At 55.8% G+C, this 17,422-nt stretch overlaps 6 protein-coding genes across 6 annotated transcripts; all 6 read left to right on the top strand.

Moving 5' to 3' along the window:
• Nucleotides 1–400: 400 nt before the first annotated feature.
• On the top strand, nt 401–2,527 carry PG986_008446 (cyclin-domain-containing protein; the record flags this gene model as incomplete). Its single annotated transcript, XM_066844668.1, has 2 exons — nt 401–408; nt 1,432–2,527. The coding sequence occupies 2 exons, from the start codon at nt 401–403 to the stop codon at nt 2,525–2,527; spliced, it is 1,104 nt and encodes a 367-aa protein (XP_066700780.1).
• A 1,719-nt stretch (nt 2,528–4,246) lies between these two features.
• PG986_008445 (uncharacterized protein) lies at nt 4,247–5,365 on the top strand (the record flags this gene model as incomplete). Its single annotated transcript, XM_066844667.1, has 1 exon — nt 4,247–5,365. One exon carries the CDS (start codon nt 4,247–4,249, stop codon nt 5,363–5,365), a length of 1,119 nt encoding a protein of 372 aa, XP_066700779.1.
• A 1,039-nt stretch (nt 5,366–6,404) lies between these two features.
• On the top strand, nt 6,405–7,624 carry PG986_008444 (uncharacterized protein; the record flags this gene model as incomplete). The annotated part of the gene is made up of 2 exons (XM_066844666.1): nt 6,405–6,856; nt 6,913–7,624. The coding sequence occupies 2 exons, from the start codon at nt 6,405–6,407 to the stop codon at nt 7,622–7,624; spliced, it is 1,164 nt and encodes a 387-aa protein (XP_066700778.1).
• A 1,270-nt stretch (nt 7,625–8,894) lies between these two features.
• On the top strand, nt 8,895–10,657 carry PG986_008443 (cytochrome P450 52E1; the record flags this gene model as incomplete). The annotated part of the gene is made up of 4 exons (XM_066844665.1): nt 8,895–9,164; nt 9,226–10,307; nt 10,371–10,408; nt 10,494–10,657. The coding sequence occupies 4 exons, from the start codon at nt 8,895–8,897 to the stop codon at nt 10,655–10,657; spliced, it is 1,554 nt and encodes a 517-aa protein (XP_066700777.1).
• A 654-nt stretch (nt 10,658–11,311) lies between these two features.
• Nucleotides 11,312–13,104, top strand: PG986_008442 (uncharacterized protein; the record flags this gene model as incomplete). The annotated part of the gene is made up of 3 exons (XM_066844664.1): nt 11,312–11,504; nt 11,584–12,155; nt 12,232–13,104. 3 exons carry the CDS (start codon nt 11,312–11,314, stop codon nt 13,102–13,104), a joined length of 1,638 nt encoding a protein of 545 aa, XP_066700776.1.
• A 2,019-nt stretch (nt 13,105–15,123) lies between these two features.
• PG986_008441 (uncharacterized protein) lies at nt 15,124–17,209 on the top strand (the record flags this gene model as incomplete). Its single annotated transcript, XM_066844663.1, has 4 exons — nt 15,124–15,161; nt 15,657–15,954; nt 16,048–16,167; nt 16,268–17,209. The coding sequence occupies 4 exons, from the start codon at nt 15,124–15,126 to the stop codon at nt 17,207–17,209; spliced, it is 1,398 nt and encodes a 465-aa protein (XP_066700775.1).
• Nucleotides 17,210–17,422: the final 213 nt, after the last annotated feature.

Below are 17,422 nucleotides of genomic sequence, written 5' to 3'. Positions count from 1 at the left end.
CCACAACCGGCCAGGCAAACAGCAGTCCAGGTCAGCAAGTCAGATAGCTACAAGCCCGCAGGTGACCGAGGGAGTCTAGATCACTGGACTGATGGCGGGGTACGCTGTCGATCCCACGCAAGTTGCAAGTGCCTGATCTAAGCGATCCGAACAAAAACAAAAAAACAAATGCAAAGGCGCCCGGGACGCTTCTCCCGCCTCGCTATTAGCCAGCGGGCATTGGCCATGCGTTTTACAGGTGCTTGCTTGGTGCCAGTGGCCTGCTGGGCCTGCTGCACGCGCGCACGCATCCATCCACTAAACCCATTAATCGAGCCCTCGAGCCCTCCACTATCCCGCGCTGCCCAGCTTTATTGCTCTCCTTCTTTCCGTCCAGGCGACCCGATCCGAAAAAAGAAAGATGGCATGGTACGATACCTGTAGGCCAGAGTGAACAGCGTGCAGCAACAAGCTCCATCCATATAATGCACTCTCCCCAATAGCGACCTGAGTTATTATGAGTCTTCTCGATCGGTTTTGGATCTCACCTAACAGGCGGAACTGCGAACCATGACTCGTCCCCGTCTCGTCTGGTCCCCGGTCTTGTCCTCCAGTCCTCCTCCAATCCTCCAGGCCAGCTCCTTCTGCTACCCCTCACTTCTAATGAGATGAAGGCAACCCGACCTGCCCAGAGCTCATCCCACGCCCACGCATGCTGAACATCCCACATTCGCACCACCCGCACCGCTTGCACCACCCGAGAGCAACAGAAACATTGAAAGCAGGGAGGCAAAGACAGCAGACAGAGGCAAAAACTACAACGTAACAGAAACCGCGCTCCTGATCGATCGCTCTTGTGATACACAAACAACAACACTGCGCCCTGCCTACTGCGACTTACCCATCGACACACGTATTTAGGCGCCAATTTCCCCCTTCTTGTTCCTTCCCGCGCCCCTCCAATCTATCCTGCCTGCCCACTGTACTCCTCTTCGTACCCCTTGTATGTTTGCGTAGTGTGTGTGCGCGCGCGTGTGTGCAACTTCGGACGACCGTGACGTGGGGGAAATAATCATGTGCTTTGTTCTACATGATCTTGATATGAGGCTCGTCGCGCACCCCAGGCCTCAGTCGCTACGGTAGCCACTCTTGACTTGACGACGACAAAAGGGAAACGAAACGAGACGAGAAACCCACCCACTTTACCCTAGGGTCCCGCGCCAACTTCGATCGACTTTTTTTATTCGCCTCCCTCTCGAACCCCGACCTAATAAATTCGAAGCGAAAAGCATTGATGGAAGGCGAGCATTGCAAAAGGAATCAGCAATCAAGACGATTTTAGCAAGCAGCGAATTATCTATCCCGATAGATACATATCGAGTCCAGCTGCCGGTAACAGGCAGGTTGGCGAACAACACAACATCCCCCCGAAAACGACTGCGCCTGATCTAGGCGTCATGTCCAACGACAATGCGCCCGGAGACGCTCTAGGCCCATCCGAAGAACCCCCAAAGAAGCGACGCCGACCTCGCCGCCGCCGGCGCCCATACCCTCCGACGACCCGCGACTGATCGGCCAGGCGCGCACGCCGCCGCCCCTGCACCATGCCCCGAGCATCTCGTCGCAGGACCTGTTCAAGCTCAGCCCAATCGCGGCCCTCAAGCTGCTCTCGGGCGGCATCGAGGCCCTCGTGCGCGTAACCGGCGACATACCCCCGACGCCGCCCCCGACGAGCCCCACGATCCCCCACATGCGCGGCTTCGCTAAAGAAAAGGCCGACATTGTGCGCGTGCATTCCGAACGCAGCCTGTTGCGGCTACAGCAGCAAGCCCAGGCGCAAGATCAAGCAGCTGCAGCAGCAGCGGCCGCCGCCGCCGCCAAGGCCTCCTCCACGACATCGCCCTTCTTCTCGCCCCAGGCGCCCATCGACGGCGTCAAGCTACGGCACACGCCCACCTCGCCCCCGCCGCCGCCCGCGACCCCCGAGCCCTACGTCGTCATCGGCGCCAACTCGCAGCCGCTGAACCTGCAGCACAGCGCCATCACGCGCAAGTTCTACAGCAAGGCGCCGCCGCCGATCAGCATCGAGGACTACTTACTACGAATGCACCGCTTCTGCCCCATGAGCACGGCCGTGTACCTCGCGACGTCCCTGTACATTTTTCGATTGGCCGTCGACGAGCGCGCCATCCCCGTGACGCGCCGCAACTGCCACCGTTTGTTACTGGCGGGCCTGCGCGTCGCCATGAAGGCGCTCGAGGACCTGTCGTACCCGCACGCCAAGGTCGCGCGGGTGGGCGGGGTCAGCGAGGTCGAGCTGGCGCGGCTCGAGATTAGTTTTTGCTTCCTCGCCGGGTTCGAGCTCGTCGTGGGGGAGGAGACGTTGCGGCGGCATTGGGAGGACCTGCGGGACGGGCAGGCGCTGAGCAGCGGTAATAACAGTGCGCGCGCTGGGGGCGGGGGTGGTATGGGGGAGATTGGGCGCGTGCCGGTGCTCAAGCTGGAGCATCGGAGGCGGGAGGTTTCGGTCAACAGCACCGCTGCTTAGGAGGAGGGCGGGGATGATGGGAAGGAACGACGACTTCCTGAAGAGGACCGACAGCCTCCTGCATGACGAAGCACGGCACGTTGTTATACTACTTGTGTCTCGGACGAAATGAAGTACCGAGCATCTATACGGATCGTGGAGATGAGTCCCGGCCTGCTGGCCGATTCGGCAAGATCCTGTATTCGGCCACAACACCATGCGTTATTGTACCTCCGCCTCGGTGGGCGTTGGTCGAACAGGATTGGCACGAGAGACTTGGTCATCTCTGGCAATGATCAGGGGCAAAACCTATACTATGAGGGTTTACTGGGGAGCGGGTTATCAAACGCATTTTCATTTGCGGTATCGAGCGAGCAAGCATTGGGAGGATCTAGCGTCATTGTTATATTGTTCACATGGTATGAATGGATGAGGCCTAAAGCATGTTAGCGATCAGTGCTACCTGTTTCGTTTCGTCTCTCACCTCCCATCAGCAGGTGTCCAGGGGAAAGAAAGAGGAGATACTGTCAGCGGTTTTGTTATATGGTGGGCAGCAAGCACACGACGACTTATTCGGAGTGGATCAGGACGGATGACGATGGACCATAAGCGTGGAGGGAGAAAAGAGGAGGCGGAGAATGGCTGTAAACGCACAGTGGCGGAGATACCTATTGTCGAAAAAAGGATAGCGAGCGAGAAGAAACATTGAAGGACGGCGGCAGCATGGGCTGGAATACGTTTACGTTTTCTTTTTTCTTTCTTTTTCTTTCGCGTACACATGATACCCGTTCACACGACATTTTCCAGTAGTAGTAGTTTCTTCAATCCTCTCCACGTTTTTTTTCTCTATTCGGTTCGCTTGTCTCTACTGGGCCCTCTTCCTCAGAGGCTTGGAGGGTGCGCTGTTGGTTGAAAGAGAAGGCGCAGAGCATATCTAGCTAGCGACGATGACCTTGCGTCTAGCCCCGTTGTTGGGTCTGTGAGCGGGCGTTGAGGTAATGGAAGCAATACATGGGATACCACGCTGCTTTTCTCTGGACTCCTCCGCTCTCGAAACTTGTTCCATTGACTCATCGAGGGATCTTGGTGTTCATCGTCCGGTCCTCGCTCTGTGGGTGACTCTACTGTCGAGTTTATCTTGGGGAGAGTTCAATGTGACTGTTCCAACTTCTGACGGGTCGGCTTTCCGGGCTACGGCGGGCGGGCGCCAAACTTGCTCAGTGCCGTCGTTCGACGGTGGATTTGCGAGTACCCCTTTTTCTGACGTCCATTGAACCAGGGGTTAGCGGCTTGGTCACAGTACCCAACACTGTTTGGCCTATTTTGTTTCTATCCCTCTCCGTGTTCCATGAAAATGTTAATTGTTCAGAGTCATCCGAGTATATGCCATCTTCCATCTTCTGGATATAGCCACGTCAGAAGAGGGCGTTTGTTTGGTTCTCAACCAAAAGAGCTGTGAACCTAAATCCTGGTATGACTCTAACTTGGGGAAGTCGTCATGCCTCCCAATGTTTTTGTATATAACCACCCCATTGTCAACATCGCTTTCTACGTAGGAATCCAACTGCAAGTCACACTCTCAGAAGAGTCAAATCCGTTTGCTACCCCTTTCTTCCCACTCACCCCTGCTTCTTCTTCTTCCGCTCGCCCATCTCAGTCGGATGCCACTCAATGTAAGAAAACAACACACCAAACACCATCACATACCTAGCACAAGATTGACTGACGAGGTTTTATAAGATGTCGCCGGAAACTGCACCATCTCCGGAACCTGACAGCCCCACCGAGCTGGCCTCTTTGTCTGTCGCGCCTCGGGCCTTCCCGCAATCCTCCCGATTCCCTGCGGAGATTCAAATTCTGATTTGGGAGCAATATATCCTGATCGAGAGAGACAACCGAGTTGTGTTTGTTGCCAACTATCGTGGCTTAAGCTATGATAGATGGCGTGAACTCCGCAGGGCCAATATACCAGAACCTCAAGGATTGCGCATCTTACCCTCCAGGTGCCTCGTGAGCCCTCTCCTCTCGGTCAGTAGCCAGTCTCGCGCCGTGGCTCTAGGGCACTACCGGACGCGCATTGAGCTCTTTGAGCAGGGGTCGCCCTTCCATTACGGTCTTACGGGCGACAATGAGGAGCCCGAAGAAATCAGGGCGCGAGAAGCGCGTAAGGACTCGTGGGTCAGGCCGTACCGCGAGCGCGGCTCGCAATGGTCACCGGGAGAAAGGCGGAACTGCATATTTCCCAAGCACCCGGAGTGGTACAGGCGCGAGACAAGGGTCAATGACCTAGACCACTGGACCACACTCGCGGCGTCATATGTATGGGAAGAAGACCGGGTCGACCCGGCGGCCCATCGTGGCTGCGTCTACCTGGATCTGGCGACCGATCGCTTCTTAAATTGGTATTGCGGTGAACCCCGGATTTTTAAGGCCTATGGCCGACGAGTACTGTCCGATGCCTTGTTGGATTTCAAGTACCACGCGATCCCGTTCGACCTCAAGGACGTTCTGGCGCGCCGCCGCCCTGCCCCATTGCAGTACTTTTCGGAAGGCCTATCTGCTGTCGTCCTCGACAAGGTACGCCACTTGGTGTTCGCCGACAACCCTGGTGGGGTAAGGACTAAAGACGGGCGCGCCCTGGTCGAGCCCAAACGCTTTCGCAAACTCTGCCCCAGGGCCTTGGGTCCCGGGGGCACTATATGGAGCTTCCCCCTGTCGGACGGGATGCTTAGGACCATCAACAATGATGTCGACGACAAGGGCGCCGAGCACCTTCTGATCCGGAAGGTCAAGACGGAATTCGTATCGACTTCGAGGTCTTTCTACAGAGAAGCACTTGCGCTGGATCCTTGGGGCTGAGGGACGGTTCGAGGCCGTTTTGTGTGTCAATTATCTCTGTTGCTCTGGGAGCTCCCTCCCTCCAAGTCGCTGTCATGCCCCCAACTAAGACTTGGATTGGTGCAAGCCATATGTGCTTACTCCCACGCGCAAGCCAACACGATAGAGAGTTTTACGGACCGACGGGAACCTGGTTGTCCTCCTCCCATCGTGGCGACATGGGAAAGAGCACATACATGCTGTCTACTACCTTGTTCCGCGGCTTCTTCACCTGGGACGTTTCCTCTCTGCTACGACGCTTGGTCAATCGGTGGAAGACTTGCGCCCCCCAAAGCATGGGCTACTTCCAGGATCTAGAGAAGGGGCGAGGGACCTGGTAGCATATTTGAATATCTAGAGACGTACTTATTGAGTACAACCAAGTTAAGCAATACTCTGATCATGTGAATCTACGTCAACCATGCTGACTTATGGCCTAACATCTCGTGCTGTTAGTCCCCACGGCTTGCCGATGACTCCATCTCCTTCGATGCACGCAACCACTCCGCGTATACGTAGACACTGCGTAGAATGATGGTCTTGTTGGTGATGCTTCTGTTCGCATAAATTCACTCTATAGACTAACGAACCTGGCAACCAGGGCCGTTTGAGGACAAGCGGAATGGCGTATCTAATTGGACCCAAACCCGTTGCTATCTTGGGACAGCAAAACGATTTCGGCTGTAAATATTTCCTCTTCATGCGGGTGAACCAAGGTTAAAGGAGACAAGCTTTGGCGTAGATATGGGCCAGCCCGGCAGTTTCGCATCGGTTTCGATCCATGTTTCTCCGATTTGGAAATGCTTTTCAATGGCACAATCTTAAAATTGAACATGTATATATCCCAGAGCGCTGAACTCGTGCCTTGAAACGTAGCTTTTCCTCCTCATTAAACTAACTGTCAACGAGCCAAGAGGACTATTCATATCCCTCGCCACTACCCACCCAGTCACATCTACAAGCCATTATATACGATATCTCCTACTGTCGGCATTATTTCAGCCAGCAATAATTATCCACAATGGCCGCACCAACGTTCCCGCCCTTCACCCGCCTCCCTACAGAGCTCCAAGTCATGGTCTGGGAGGAATTCGCCCACGCCGAGGCCTCCAGCCGCGCCGTCGTCGTGCACACGACGCAAAACATCGACGAGGACGAGGGCGACGGCGAGCGCTGGCGCGCAACGCTGCACCTCCTCCCCCTAAAACGGCTCGTCAGCCCCCTCCTGGCCGTCAACGCCCAGTCCCGCGCCGTGGCGCTGCGGCACTACAAGACGCGCATCAACCTGTTCGAGCTGCCCGCCCCGATGCCGTCGATGCTCCCCTTCTGGCTGGACCGCGCCGAGGACCTCCAGGACCTCCAGACCCCCGGGGCCGGTCGCGGTGCCGGTTCCCGTCCCGGCCTATCTGGGGCCCCGAGCAGGACTGGGCCACGCACACGGAGCTCCTCGTCTGCCGGCGGGCGAGCGACCTGGTCGAATGCGCGGGCACCGAGGCGGAGATGACGGCGACGGGGAGTGATGGTAGCAGTGCGCTGTACCAGCCCCGCGGCTGCGTCTACCTCGACCTCGAGAGCGACCGCTTCCTGTTCTACCACCAGTGGGCCTGGGCCCCGTGGATCCAGCAGAGCTACGGGCTGCGCGCCCTGTCGGTGGACGCGTTCACCGCGCTCAAGTACCACCGGGTCCCGCTCGACTACGACGACCTGAAACAGATCCTGGACCGGCGCCCGCCGGTGCTGCGGAACACGTCGGCCGCGCTGTCGGGGGAGGTGTTGGGGCGGATCCGCAACCTGGTGTTTGAGGATTTTCAAACCTCCCCGGAGGAGGAAGAGGAAGAGGAATCTATGGAGGGAGTACAGGGGATGGGGAGAGGGGTCGGCGGGAACGGCACGACGGCCGCGTACTACGACGACGACGACGACAGCGAGGGCGAGGGCTGGCTCGCGCTGCGGAACACGCTGCCGCGGGCGTTTTCGGCGGACGGGTGGCTCGGCGGCTTTGCTCTAAACGAGGAGATGCAGCGCTGCTTCTTTGACGATATCGAGGATAAGGGGCCGGAGCACCTCGATATCCGGAAGGCGAAGATGGTGCGGGGCCCGGACGATGACGAGGGCGAGGCGGGGTGGCTGGACTGGGACGAGGAGGGAGCAGAGGGGGGTGGGGAGGGGGATGATTGGTATGGCAGCGAGGATGAGGATGACGGGTATGGTACCGAGGAGCATATGGTGTGGTGGGTCTAGCGGATGTCGAAGAAGGCATTCTGATACCTGGGGGGGTCCAGCATCACGACGGGCAGCCTATTCGGCTCAGCACTAAGCTTCTATTGCTTGGGCTTGTCTTTTTTATTGGAGCCAGGAGCCCTTGCTGCTTAGGCCTGGCAAATGCCAAAGAGCCGGGAACACTGCGTCAGGCGGATAATCAAATCCGTTCGCAAACATTCTTTACACTCGGAGGCGGGCCAGCTCAGGGTATGTATATCTGCGAATGCTACCGAGTAAGGCCCTCGTCAGGTTCGTGAACTCGAGGAGAGGATAAGGTGCACTTTGGGGGAAGGAGTTTACGTTGGTACATCAAGTGAATAGTCACTTATGAAATTGTTTTAAACGGATAGTTATTGTTGAATACCATAATTACAGCTCCTAGGATTCTTCTATCTGTCTCATACTTAAGAACAGCCGCTGCGCACGAGACCGTTGAGGAGGAGGTGGTGGTGGCAATGGAGGCAATGGAGGAGGTAATAGCGATGGTAGCGGCAACAACCATGATGAGAACGGTCCAAGCTTTTTACCCCCGAACCCCTTTTAGTCTAGAGCAACCGGCAAGGCGAGATCTCAGTCCATCTCCTGGGCGCTCTCGAGGACACTCTCACTTAGATACCCGAGGGCGGCCATGCATCCCATAGACGAATAAAACACTCAAAAAGCTCTTATAAATGGCGCATGTGAGCGCCTGTATTCAAAGCTCAAGATCAGCAGTTACGGGAATTAGGATAACATGCTGGGGTGTACTTGGTAGTGAATATGCTACTTACCTTCGTATCGCATGTGATGATTATCCAAATCAATAACCCCCCTTTGGAAGTGACTACTGTCGGCAACGTGCCAAGAAGAAGGAATATATACTGACGTGGTCACACGATGACGCAACGCGGGATGTCGCTACCCATTTTGCTTTTTCTGTGCCACATGTCAGTAGAGCATTTGCGCTCTCGCCTAGGCCGGGAACTTTAAATTTCAGCCGCAGGCGAGGGGGCCTCGGGACAAATGCTGGTTGATTGAAATGTGCCGTGCCGTACGTACCAACCCCAACGTCCTCAGGTTTGGAGATGCACCTTCGAAAATATCCAACTGACTTGTAGCTCTCAATGAGATAGTGTTGAAGCGCACAAGGTGTCTCCGGTCAATTGCTCGGATCTACGAGATACCAGTGTCGGCTACATCTTACCCTGATCTTTGGGGGCTCGCAGGTCGTGGTACCCGGTCAGCGCCGCCTGCGTCACTGCCTCCCACCATGGACACCCAACCCGCCAAAACCGCCGCCCGGCTCTACTTCACCACGGCCGCCACGAGCGCCGCCGCAGCGCTCGCCTTCATCGTCGACGCCATTCACCTCCGACCTGGTGAGCTTTCATCGAAGCAGATATGGTTCGGAGTGCTGCTGGTCCTCGTGGCCCTCTACACCCACCTCTCCCTCCGCGCCGAGCACCTGTACTACGTCAACATGGCCAAGCACGGCTGCGCCCCCGCCCAAACGGATCCGCAACGACCCGATGGGTGTCCGGTACCTGCTGTCGACGGCGTCGGCCGCGCGGCAGAACGTGCTGCTGGAGCGCCGGTCCGAGCTGCTCCAGGAGATGGGCCACACGTACCGCAACCAGATGTTCCCGGAGTGGACCATGACCATCTCCACCGACGAGCCCGAGAACATCAAGGCCGTGCTCGCCACCCGCTTCGACGACTGGGACATCCCCTACTACCGCATCCAGGGCTTCCACCCGGTCCTGGGCTACCACTCCATCTTCACCGTCAACGGCGCCGAGTGGCAGCACGCCCGCGCCATGCTGCGCCCGGCCTTTGTGCGGAACCAGCTCGCCGACCTCGGGCGCTTCGACTTCCACGCGCGCAAGCTGCTCGCCAAGCTCCCTCAAGATCCTAGCAGCAAGGTGGACCTGCAGGACCTGTTCTCCATGCTCATGGTCGACACCACCTCGGACTTCATGTTCGGCCAGTCGACGGACCTGCTCGGCGCCGCCGACGCCGACTCGCTCACGTTCGTCAAGTACTTTGACGCCTCGATGCACAAGATCGCTTGGCGCGCGCGGCTGAGCTGGCTGACGCAGCTGCGGCCGGACCGGGAGCTCGACGAGTACGTCCGGTTCATGCGGTCGTACATTGAGCGGTTCGTGGCCAAGGTCCAGGCGCAGCGTAAGACATCTGAGACGGCGGCTGGTGGTGACCGCTACGTGTTTCTGGACCAGCTCATCGACACGGGCGAGCCCGACGAGGTCATCCGCGACCAGCTGCTCAGCATCTTCGTCGCGGGCCGCGACACGACGACGAGCGTGCTGACGTACCTGTTCTTCGAGCTGTCGCGGCGGCCGGACGTGGTACACAAATTACGGGACGAGATTGCGGCGCTGGGCGCGGAGAGCCCGTCGTGGGAGCAGCTCAAGGGCATGAACTACCTGCAGATGGCCATCAAGGAGGCGCTGCGCCTCAACCCGCCCGTCGCCCTCAACTCGCGCGAGGCCGTGCGCGATACGGTGCTGCCGCGCGGTGGTGGGCCGGACGGCAAGCAGCCGGTCTTTGTGCCGAAGGGGACGAATGTGCGGTACCAGCCTTGGTGCATGCAGCGGCGGAAGGATCTGTATGGGGAGGATGCGGAGGAGTTCCGGCCGGAGCGGTGGGAGACTATCCGCCCTACGTACGTATTGCTTCGGTGTGGCTGGTCTGGAATGTCGACGGGAATGCTAACCCGGCTTCTTAGCTACGAGTACGTTCCTTTCAACGCCGGTCCGCGCATCTGTAAGTAAACCCTAACACACTTCTGGACTGAGTAGCCCTGTTGCAGTACAATGCTATTAATCCGCCTCGCGCTAATATCTTACAGGTATTGGCCAGCAGTTCGCCCTGACTGCCGTCGCCATGACCACGTTCCGCATCCTACAGGCCTACAAGCAGATCGAGAGGCGGGATGACAGGCCACTCGTGCAGAAGCTGGGCGTCAATCTGTCCATGGTGCACGGGTGCTGGGTTAGCATGACTCCGGCGTGAGAGAGGGGCGAATGCTCGAGTAATTCAGGCATCTTCGAATGCGGCTGGGGTTTAACTACGCAGGGTTAAATTTACATGGAATTATGCCTTTTTGTGCCCCTGGCTGGAGCTCGTGAGCCAGAAAGCATGGCATGACACTCAGGAGCTTCTTGTATTGGTGACTGCTGAAGGGGGGCCATGTACTCTTCGTCATGCACTCCACGTCGTAACGCATGCGAACGATAGGGTCTTCGGAGAAGATCTAGACCGCCAGCGGCGTCGGATCTCTCAATCCAATCGGGCTAGATCGTGCCAGTGTAGCATACATACGCGAGTTAGGGAGTCCACTCCCAATTGGTTCGGTTCGCTTGTCCTGTCAAAGGCCAGTCAAGACCTGGTTGACTCCGCACTTCAAAAGATCGATCAACTTGGCGTATCAGTCAATTTCCAATTAGATCTAGGTTCCTCTTATGAAGCATCGAATGCCAAAGAGCAATATGACATACAAACCCCGCAAACCCCCATATCCTTGAAAGGGCGGCAGTAAAGTTCCAGGCAGCTGTTGTGCTTTGCCCATCGTACTCTGTTTCCTACGCTCCATTGAAGTGCGCCCAAGAAACAGCTGGGATTAATGGAGGACTACTACCATACCTCTCACCCCCCGCACTGGTGGTCATGTTCTTTGCCGCGGCGGGCGCTTCTATTGTCTATGGTCTAGCCTTGGCTGTCTACAGGCTCTGCCTCTGCCCTGTCGCCGGGTTCCCGGGCCCCAAGCTGGCCGCGTTGTCGTTCTGGTACGAGTTCTACTACGACGTGGTCTGCGGTGGCAGGTATTGGGTCAAGATCAATGAGCTTCACGACCGATACGGTAAGAAAGACACCATGAATCTGCCAGCCAGCTTAGCCGCTGCGGCGGCACAGTTTTGATTTAACTTGCGCTCTTCCAGGACCCATCATCCGCATCAACCCCTACGAGCTCCACGTCCGCGACCCGGACTTCTACGAAGTCCTCTACGGCGGGCCCGGCCAGGGCCGGCGCGACAAGTGGTCCTGGTCGGTCGGCATGTTCAGCAACAGCCAGTCGGCGTTCGGCACCGCTTCGCACGACCTGCACCGGCTGCGGCGCGGGGCGCTGAACCCGTTTTTCGGCAAGCAGGCGATCGCGCGCAGCATGGAGCCGGTGATCCGCGAGCTCGTGGAGAGCATGTGCGCGCGCTTCGAGGGGATGCGGGTAAGCGCCGGGGGCGAGAGGAAGAAGGGCGACGAGGGGCTGGATGTGATGCTGCCGTACGCCGCGCTGACGACGGACGTGATTACGCGGTATGCGTTCGATACGTCGTACGGGTGCGTCGAGGATGCCGGGTGGAGGCACGAGTGGCCGCGGGCGATGGTGGAGAGTACCAAGATTTGTCATGTGAATAAGCAGTTCCCGTGGCTTATACCGGTGATGCGGGCGGTGCCGGAGGGGGTTATTGGGCTCCTGAGCCCGTCGGTCTTGCTTTTGATCAAGTTTCAAAAGGTACGCGTCCTATCCATGAATCCGTATTCCAATGGGTGCAACCACATGACGTCTGACATTGTTCGCGGAATGGCAGGACCTCGCACGACAAATCGGCACCCTCATGAACGAGACGACCAACACGGAGCCGGGGTCGAACGACAAAGATAGCTCGTCGGCAGAGCGCCCGACCATCTTCCACGAGCTGATCCGCAGCCCCGACCTCCCGCCCGCGGAGAAGACCCTCCAGCGCCTCGTCGACGAGGGCCAGACCATGATCGCCGCGGGCCAGGAGACGACCTCCTTCCTCCTCAAGACGGTCACGTACCACGTCCTCGCCAACCCGGCCATCCACGCGCGGCTGCGCGCCGAACTTGTGGACGTCAACGTTGCTCATGATGGTGTTGGTGGTGTGATGGGGGCTTCGGTGGCGCAGCTGGAGCGGCTTCCGTACTTACGCGCCGTGGTGCAGGAGGGCCACCGCTTCGCCCACGGCGTCGCGGGGCGGATGCAGCGCATCTCGCCCGATGCGCCGCTGTGGTACGGGGACTGGGTGATCCCCGCGGGCACGCCGGTCTCGATGACGGCGATGCTGCAGCACCGCGACCCGGGCAAGTTTCCGGACCCGGACCGGTTCGATCCGGAACGCTGGCTCGTGCTTCCTTCCTCCTCCTCCTCCTCTTCCTCCTCCAACACCACCATCAGCAGTAGAAGCCGACGACGGAAGGAGGAGGTGGCCGCGCTGGAAAAGTACCTCGTCCCCTTCGGCAAAGGCACGCGGTCCTGCCTCGGCGTCAACCTTGCGACGGCCGAGATCTACCTGACGCTGGCGGCCGTGTTTGGGAGCAGCGGGCGGTTCGAGATGGAGCTGGACGGGGAGACGACGGCGCGGGATGCGGAGGTGGTGAGGGATTATTTTATTCCGCATGGGCATGCGGATTCGAAGGGGGTGAGGGTGGTGTTTAAGTGAGGGGGATACGGCATCACTGAATTGGACATTGTGGGTTGGAAACCAGGGAGCAAAGTCTTCGGAGGCGGGGATGGCGTGGTGTCTGAAAAGAGGAGCAAGGTAATGGACTAAGTGTGGCAGGTTCCGACATATTTGGATTAACCTATGTCGAGACTATGGTCTGGTAACAACTCCCGTACCTCGCTCAGGACGGCCCCTCCCAAGCCCCTTTTCTTCTTCTGTGGGGTCATTCTAGGTGGTTTGGCGAATTGCCTGACGAAATGACTACTGTACACGACATGGTGGTTCTCTAGACCTGAGCAGTATGGGGGCTGGCAGGCGAGTGCTCTGCATCATGCTTTGATAATCACTATACCCATGGGATTAGGTACAATAGTATCGTGACCCAAAAAAAGGAAAAAAAACAATAAACCAGTATAGTGAGTTAATCATAAGAGAAAGGACGGACTTATACGGATAGTTAGAATGACATGAGTAGCTAGTTAACACCTTGTAGTGGTTGTCGACTTACGTTTGTGGAATAGGGGTTGGCACATAATAGGGGTCAAATCATTATGGGGAAGACGAGATTCCCTGGAACGTTCATATTACCCGGCATGATTTGAATCACTTGATCGCACATTTTCGTTTCGTGATGAAACACCACACAAAGAGCAGTTAAAGCCTGGGCAGCACCAGCGCATCATGCGGTGCTGCAGCGGGCGAGTAAGTACTTCTGGGCAATGTGATAGTGGGAAGTGATTAAGGGTACAAGTATCCGATTTACATCCAATAGGTACTCACTGAGTAGCACATCATCTAATAGATACATGTGAACAGCTGTGATAAGGCCAGCTCATCCCTGTTTCTCTTCAGGGGTTTGGGGGAGGCCCCTCTATACACCGCCCTGTACCTGACAAGGAGATATGGTCAGAGGACTAGGCACAAGGAGCCCCGTCAATTTAGAGTGTATCCCCTGAAACCAAATAGTTCTTTGTACCATTGGCCTCAACGACCGGTCGTGTTGGGAAGAGCTGGCTACTTGAGCAAACAGGCTGGGAGTGGGCTTTCTTTGTCCAGGTAAAACCCTCTTGACACCCGGGGTCTCGCCTACTTGTGTCTCCCCGGTATGTGGGAGACACTTCTATCACGGTCAAAGTGTGATGCTACATTCAATTGTTCAAGCAGCAAAGCAACCACGATCCTTATAACAGGGAATAAGGTGGTCGCCGAGTATCCAAGTTGCCAGATGATCAGTACAGACCCATTTAGCTTAATGGCAAAGCACCTTTCCCACCAGAGTGGAAGGGAAAGGCGGATACCGGTTCGAACCCGGTAGTGAGCAAGCAATTTCTGGCACGTTAGCCTCTTTTTCTTTTTTTTTTTTTTTTTTTCTTTTTTCCCCCGCTCCTCTCCCAGGTATGTGAATACAGACGACTTGTACCATGGCCAATATCTATTGAATGAACTCATGGGTTCAAATAGTAAAATAAGGTGATCGCCGAACAAGAACTATACCACCTCACCATTCAGGCTCACTTAGCTTAATGGTAAAGCACGTTTCCTACTACTCCCCGTAGGAAAAGGCGGATACCGGTTCGATTCCGGTAGTGAGCAGTCAAGTGCGGCACACCCTGATTATTTCTCTTGCTTCTTTGTTTCTTCTTTTTGTTTTATGTATCTTCTCAGGTAGATGAGAATCCGTCGACCATGGTCTATGTTGGTTGAGCTCATCAGCCTAAGGAGTGAAATATGGTGATCGCTGAACGTAATTTGAAAGCCATGGCGTTCTAGGGCCATTCAGCTTGATGGTGAAGAACAATTTTCTATAATAATAATAGGGCATTAGATATGGGTTCGAATCCAGTAGTGAATAGGCAACTAACTTTTTGTTATCCTTTTCCATAATAACTCTAGATTGTCCCATGCTCGGCTCAAAGAGGAAGAAGGGGGTGGAAGGTCAGTTTCTCAGCTTCCGCCGCACCTAAGGCGATTCACCTGTCCACCATGGAACCAATACGTCGATGAGTTCACGTTACCATGTGCTACCAAACGCTTCCCAATACTTCCAGAACAAAGTGAGACCTGGCACTCGGGGGCCCACGGACGAAAGTAATAGTCATCCATCTGCATCATGCAGGCAGCTTCCACTGAGTACAGTGTGTCTCTCTTCCTTTATCCCTTTTCACACACTGCCCCCCGCCCTTCCCGCACACTAAGGCTCTGGAAACGATGAGCCTATTTGTTTCTATAACGAGGCTTACATTTAGTGTCCGTGGACAGGTAGTGCACAGGAGAATGTGTGCGAGGTTTCACGAAGGATTCATCTTTACGCCTACTTCCGCTTTCCATACTTAATGGGGCCCTTTTATATAAAGAGTCAGGCTGCCAGGGGTCTCAATGGAGTCGTAAAACCACAAGTCTCAACCTTGATGACAAAGTGATAAGGAATAATTATTACTTGACTATTGTTAACTTTGCCGTCCGGAAGGCTTTGAGCACTCACTACTACCACATCATCTCTCTTCCTCAAGATTTGTTCCTCCAGTAGAGGCTGCCTAACCATTGTACAGTTGCGTCCTTGTGCAATACTCAACATCAGCCTCTCATCACAATAAGAAGAGTGTTGAGCCTTCCCAGGCATCAAAGCCTCAGCACAAGAGCAAGACTGTCGAATATCCGGAGTTACCCAAGCCTCAGCGCGATGGGGCAAATGTCGAGTCTTCCCAGGCATCAGATATGCCAGGCTCTTACCCCTCTGGCGACGCATCCACTTCACTTGGACCGAAACCCTCTGGGAACAAGCCAAACCAAGAGCGGCGTTTCGTGCTGTACCCATCCACGCAACAACAGCCTGCAGCAGAGTCACTTGTGAGAACCATTCTACTTGAAGTAGCCAACATCCTGATACAGCTGTATAGCTCCATCTGCCAGGTTTAGGGAGTTATGCTAAGCACCTCCAAGGAAGTTGCAGTACGCATGCTCAGCTGGGTCTTTGTTGCCTTGATCGGTTTTATCGGTTTGGCCGTTACATTCTGTGTTCTCACCCAGGTGGCAATCCCCCTCACCTTGGAAAATTTTCAAGTACGTGCTTTGGTCTGGCCTTCCTGCCATCCAGTCTCCTATAGGGTTCTGTCACACACCCTTTGTTACGAGATTGGAAGTATGTAAACCTTCCACTCAGCGTATGAGTATTGTCAACTATGAGTTCGGAAGGCTTCGCAAGGTTGGAGAAACCTTCAGGGACGTGCGAGATATGGCTACGAAACGAGAACGCCTGGCAGAAGACCTATCGCAGGAGATGGACCACATGGCCTATATCAGGCACATAGTCCGACAGAGCAGCTTGCCCGACCCTCGGAGCATTCTCGATGCCGTCGACCAGCTTGAGGTCCACGCCCACTCCACTACCAGGAAACTACGGTCCTACTTCCCGAACGCGCGAAATTGTGGGCATCTCCTCGAAATGCGTGTTCCCGTCATCCTGAAGAACTTGGAAGAGGTCCAGCAGGAGGCCCATGAAAGGGTGAAGGGCACAATACTGACCCGCTGGTTCTGGGCACTAGTCTCTGGGTATGACGAGACGCGCGCCATGGAAATGATCAAACAAGACTTCACCCACCTGCTCGATGAGATCATTAGGAGAACCACAGAGCTCAGAAGCGGCTCAGGCGAGCTGTTATTAGATCTGGGCGAGCTAGGCGGAGACATAAGGTTGCTGAGGAGCAAAGCAGAATCCAATCGAATACGAATTGGCCAGGATGAGGCCGAGATGAGCCAGAAGAATATGTTGGTGAGAGTTTTGTGGGACCGCGAGGCTATGAGACTGATTGAGGAAGGCCTCGCGAATCTTGAGGAGCTGCACAGAGTCATTGAGAAGGGATCGAAAGCTATAAAGGCTTTACCCGCATCCATTGAGACTATCCAGTCTGAGTTGAGGGAGATTAAGGCAGAAGCGCAGGCGTTTCGACCTGACATAAACAATCTGCGCGAGGTCCTAGAGTTTTTGACAAGGGGAACAAATGATCTGAGGGGAGCGTTGAACGGAGCACGAGTACCCGAAAATGGGCAAAGTTTACTGACGCCGGGAAAGGTGATATCAATTGATGGGCTCTTGGTGACCTAGGTGCCCTTGACACAACGTCTGTAGCTCAAGCATATCACGTAGTTTCTTCTGGCAGACACAAATAGATCTGGTGTTCCACTTGCGTGCGCGTCCGAAGTTCTGGCACTCAGTTACTGATATTGCTGCATCACTGCAAACGCTTGGGGGAACCCCCAACCCCCTTCGAGCAGATGGTCGGCTTTCGAGACCATCTCACGATGGGAGAGACTTGGG

Source organism: Apiospora aurea, assembly GCF_038362705.1.
Source record: "Apiospora aurea strain CBS 24483 chromosome Unknown utg000005l_segment0_segment0, whole genome shotgun sequence".
Classification (NCBI taxonomy): Eukaryota; Fungi; Ascomycota; class Sordariomycetes; order Amphisphaeriales; family Apiosporaceae; genus Apiospora; species Apiospora aurea.
The sequence above is the reverse complement of the archived record's forward strand: the minus strand, read 5'-3'. Positions and strand labels throughout refer to the sequence as shown.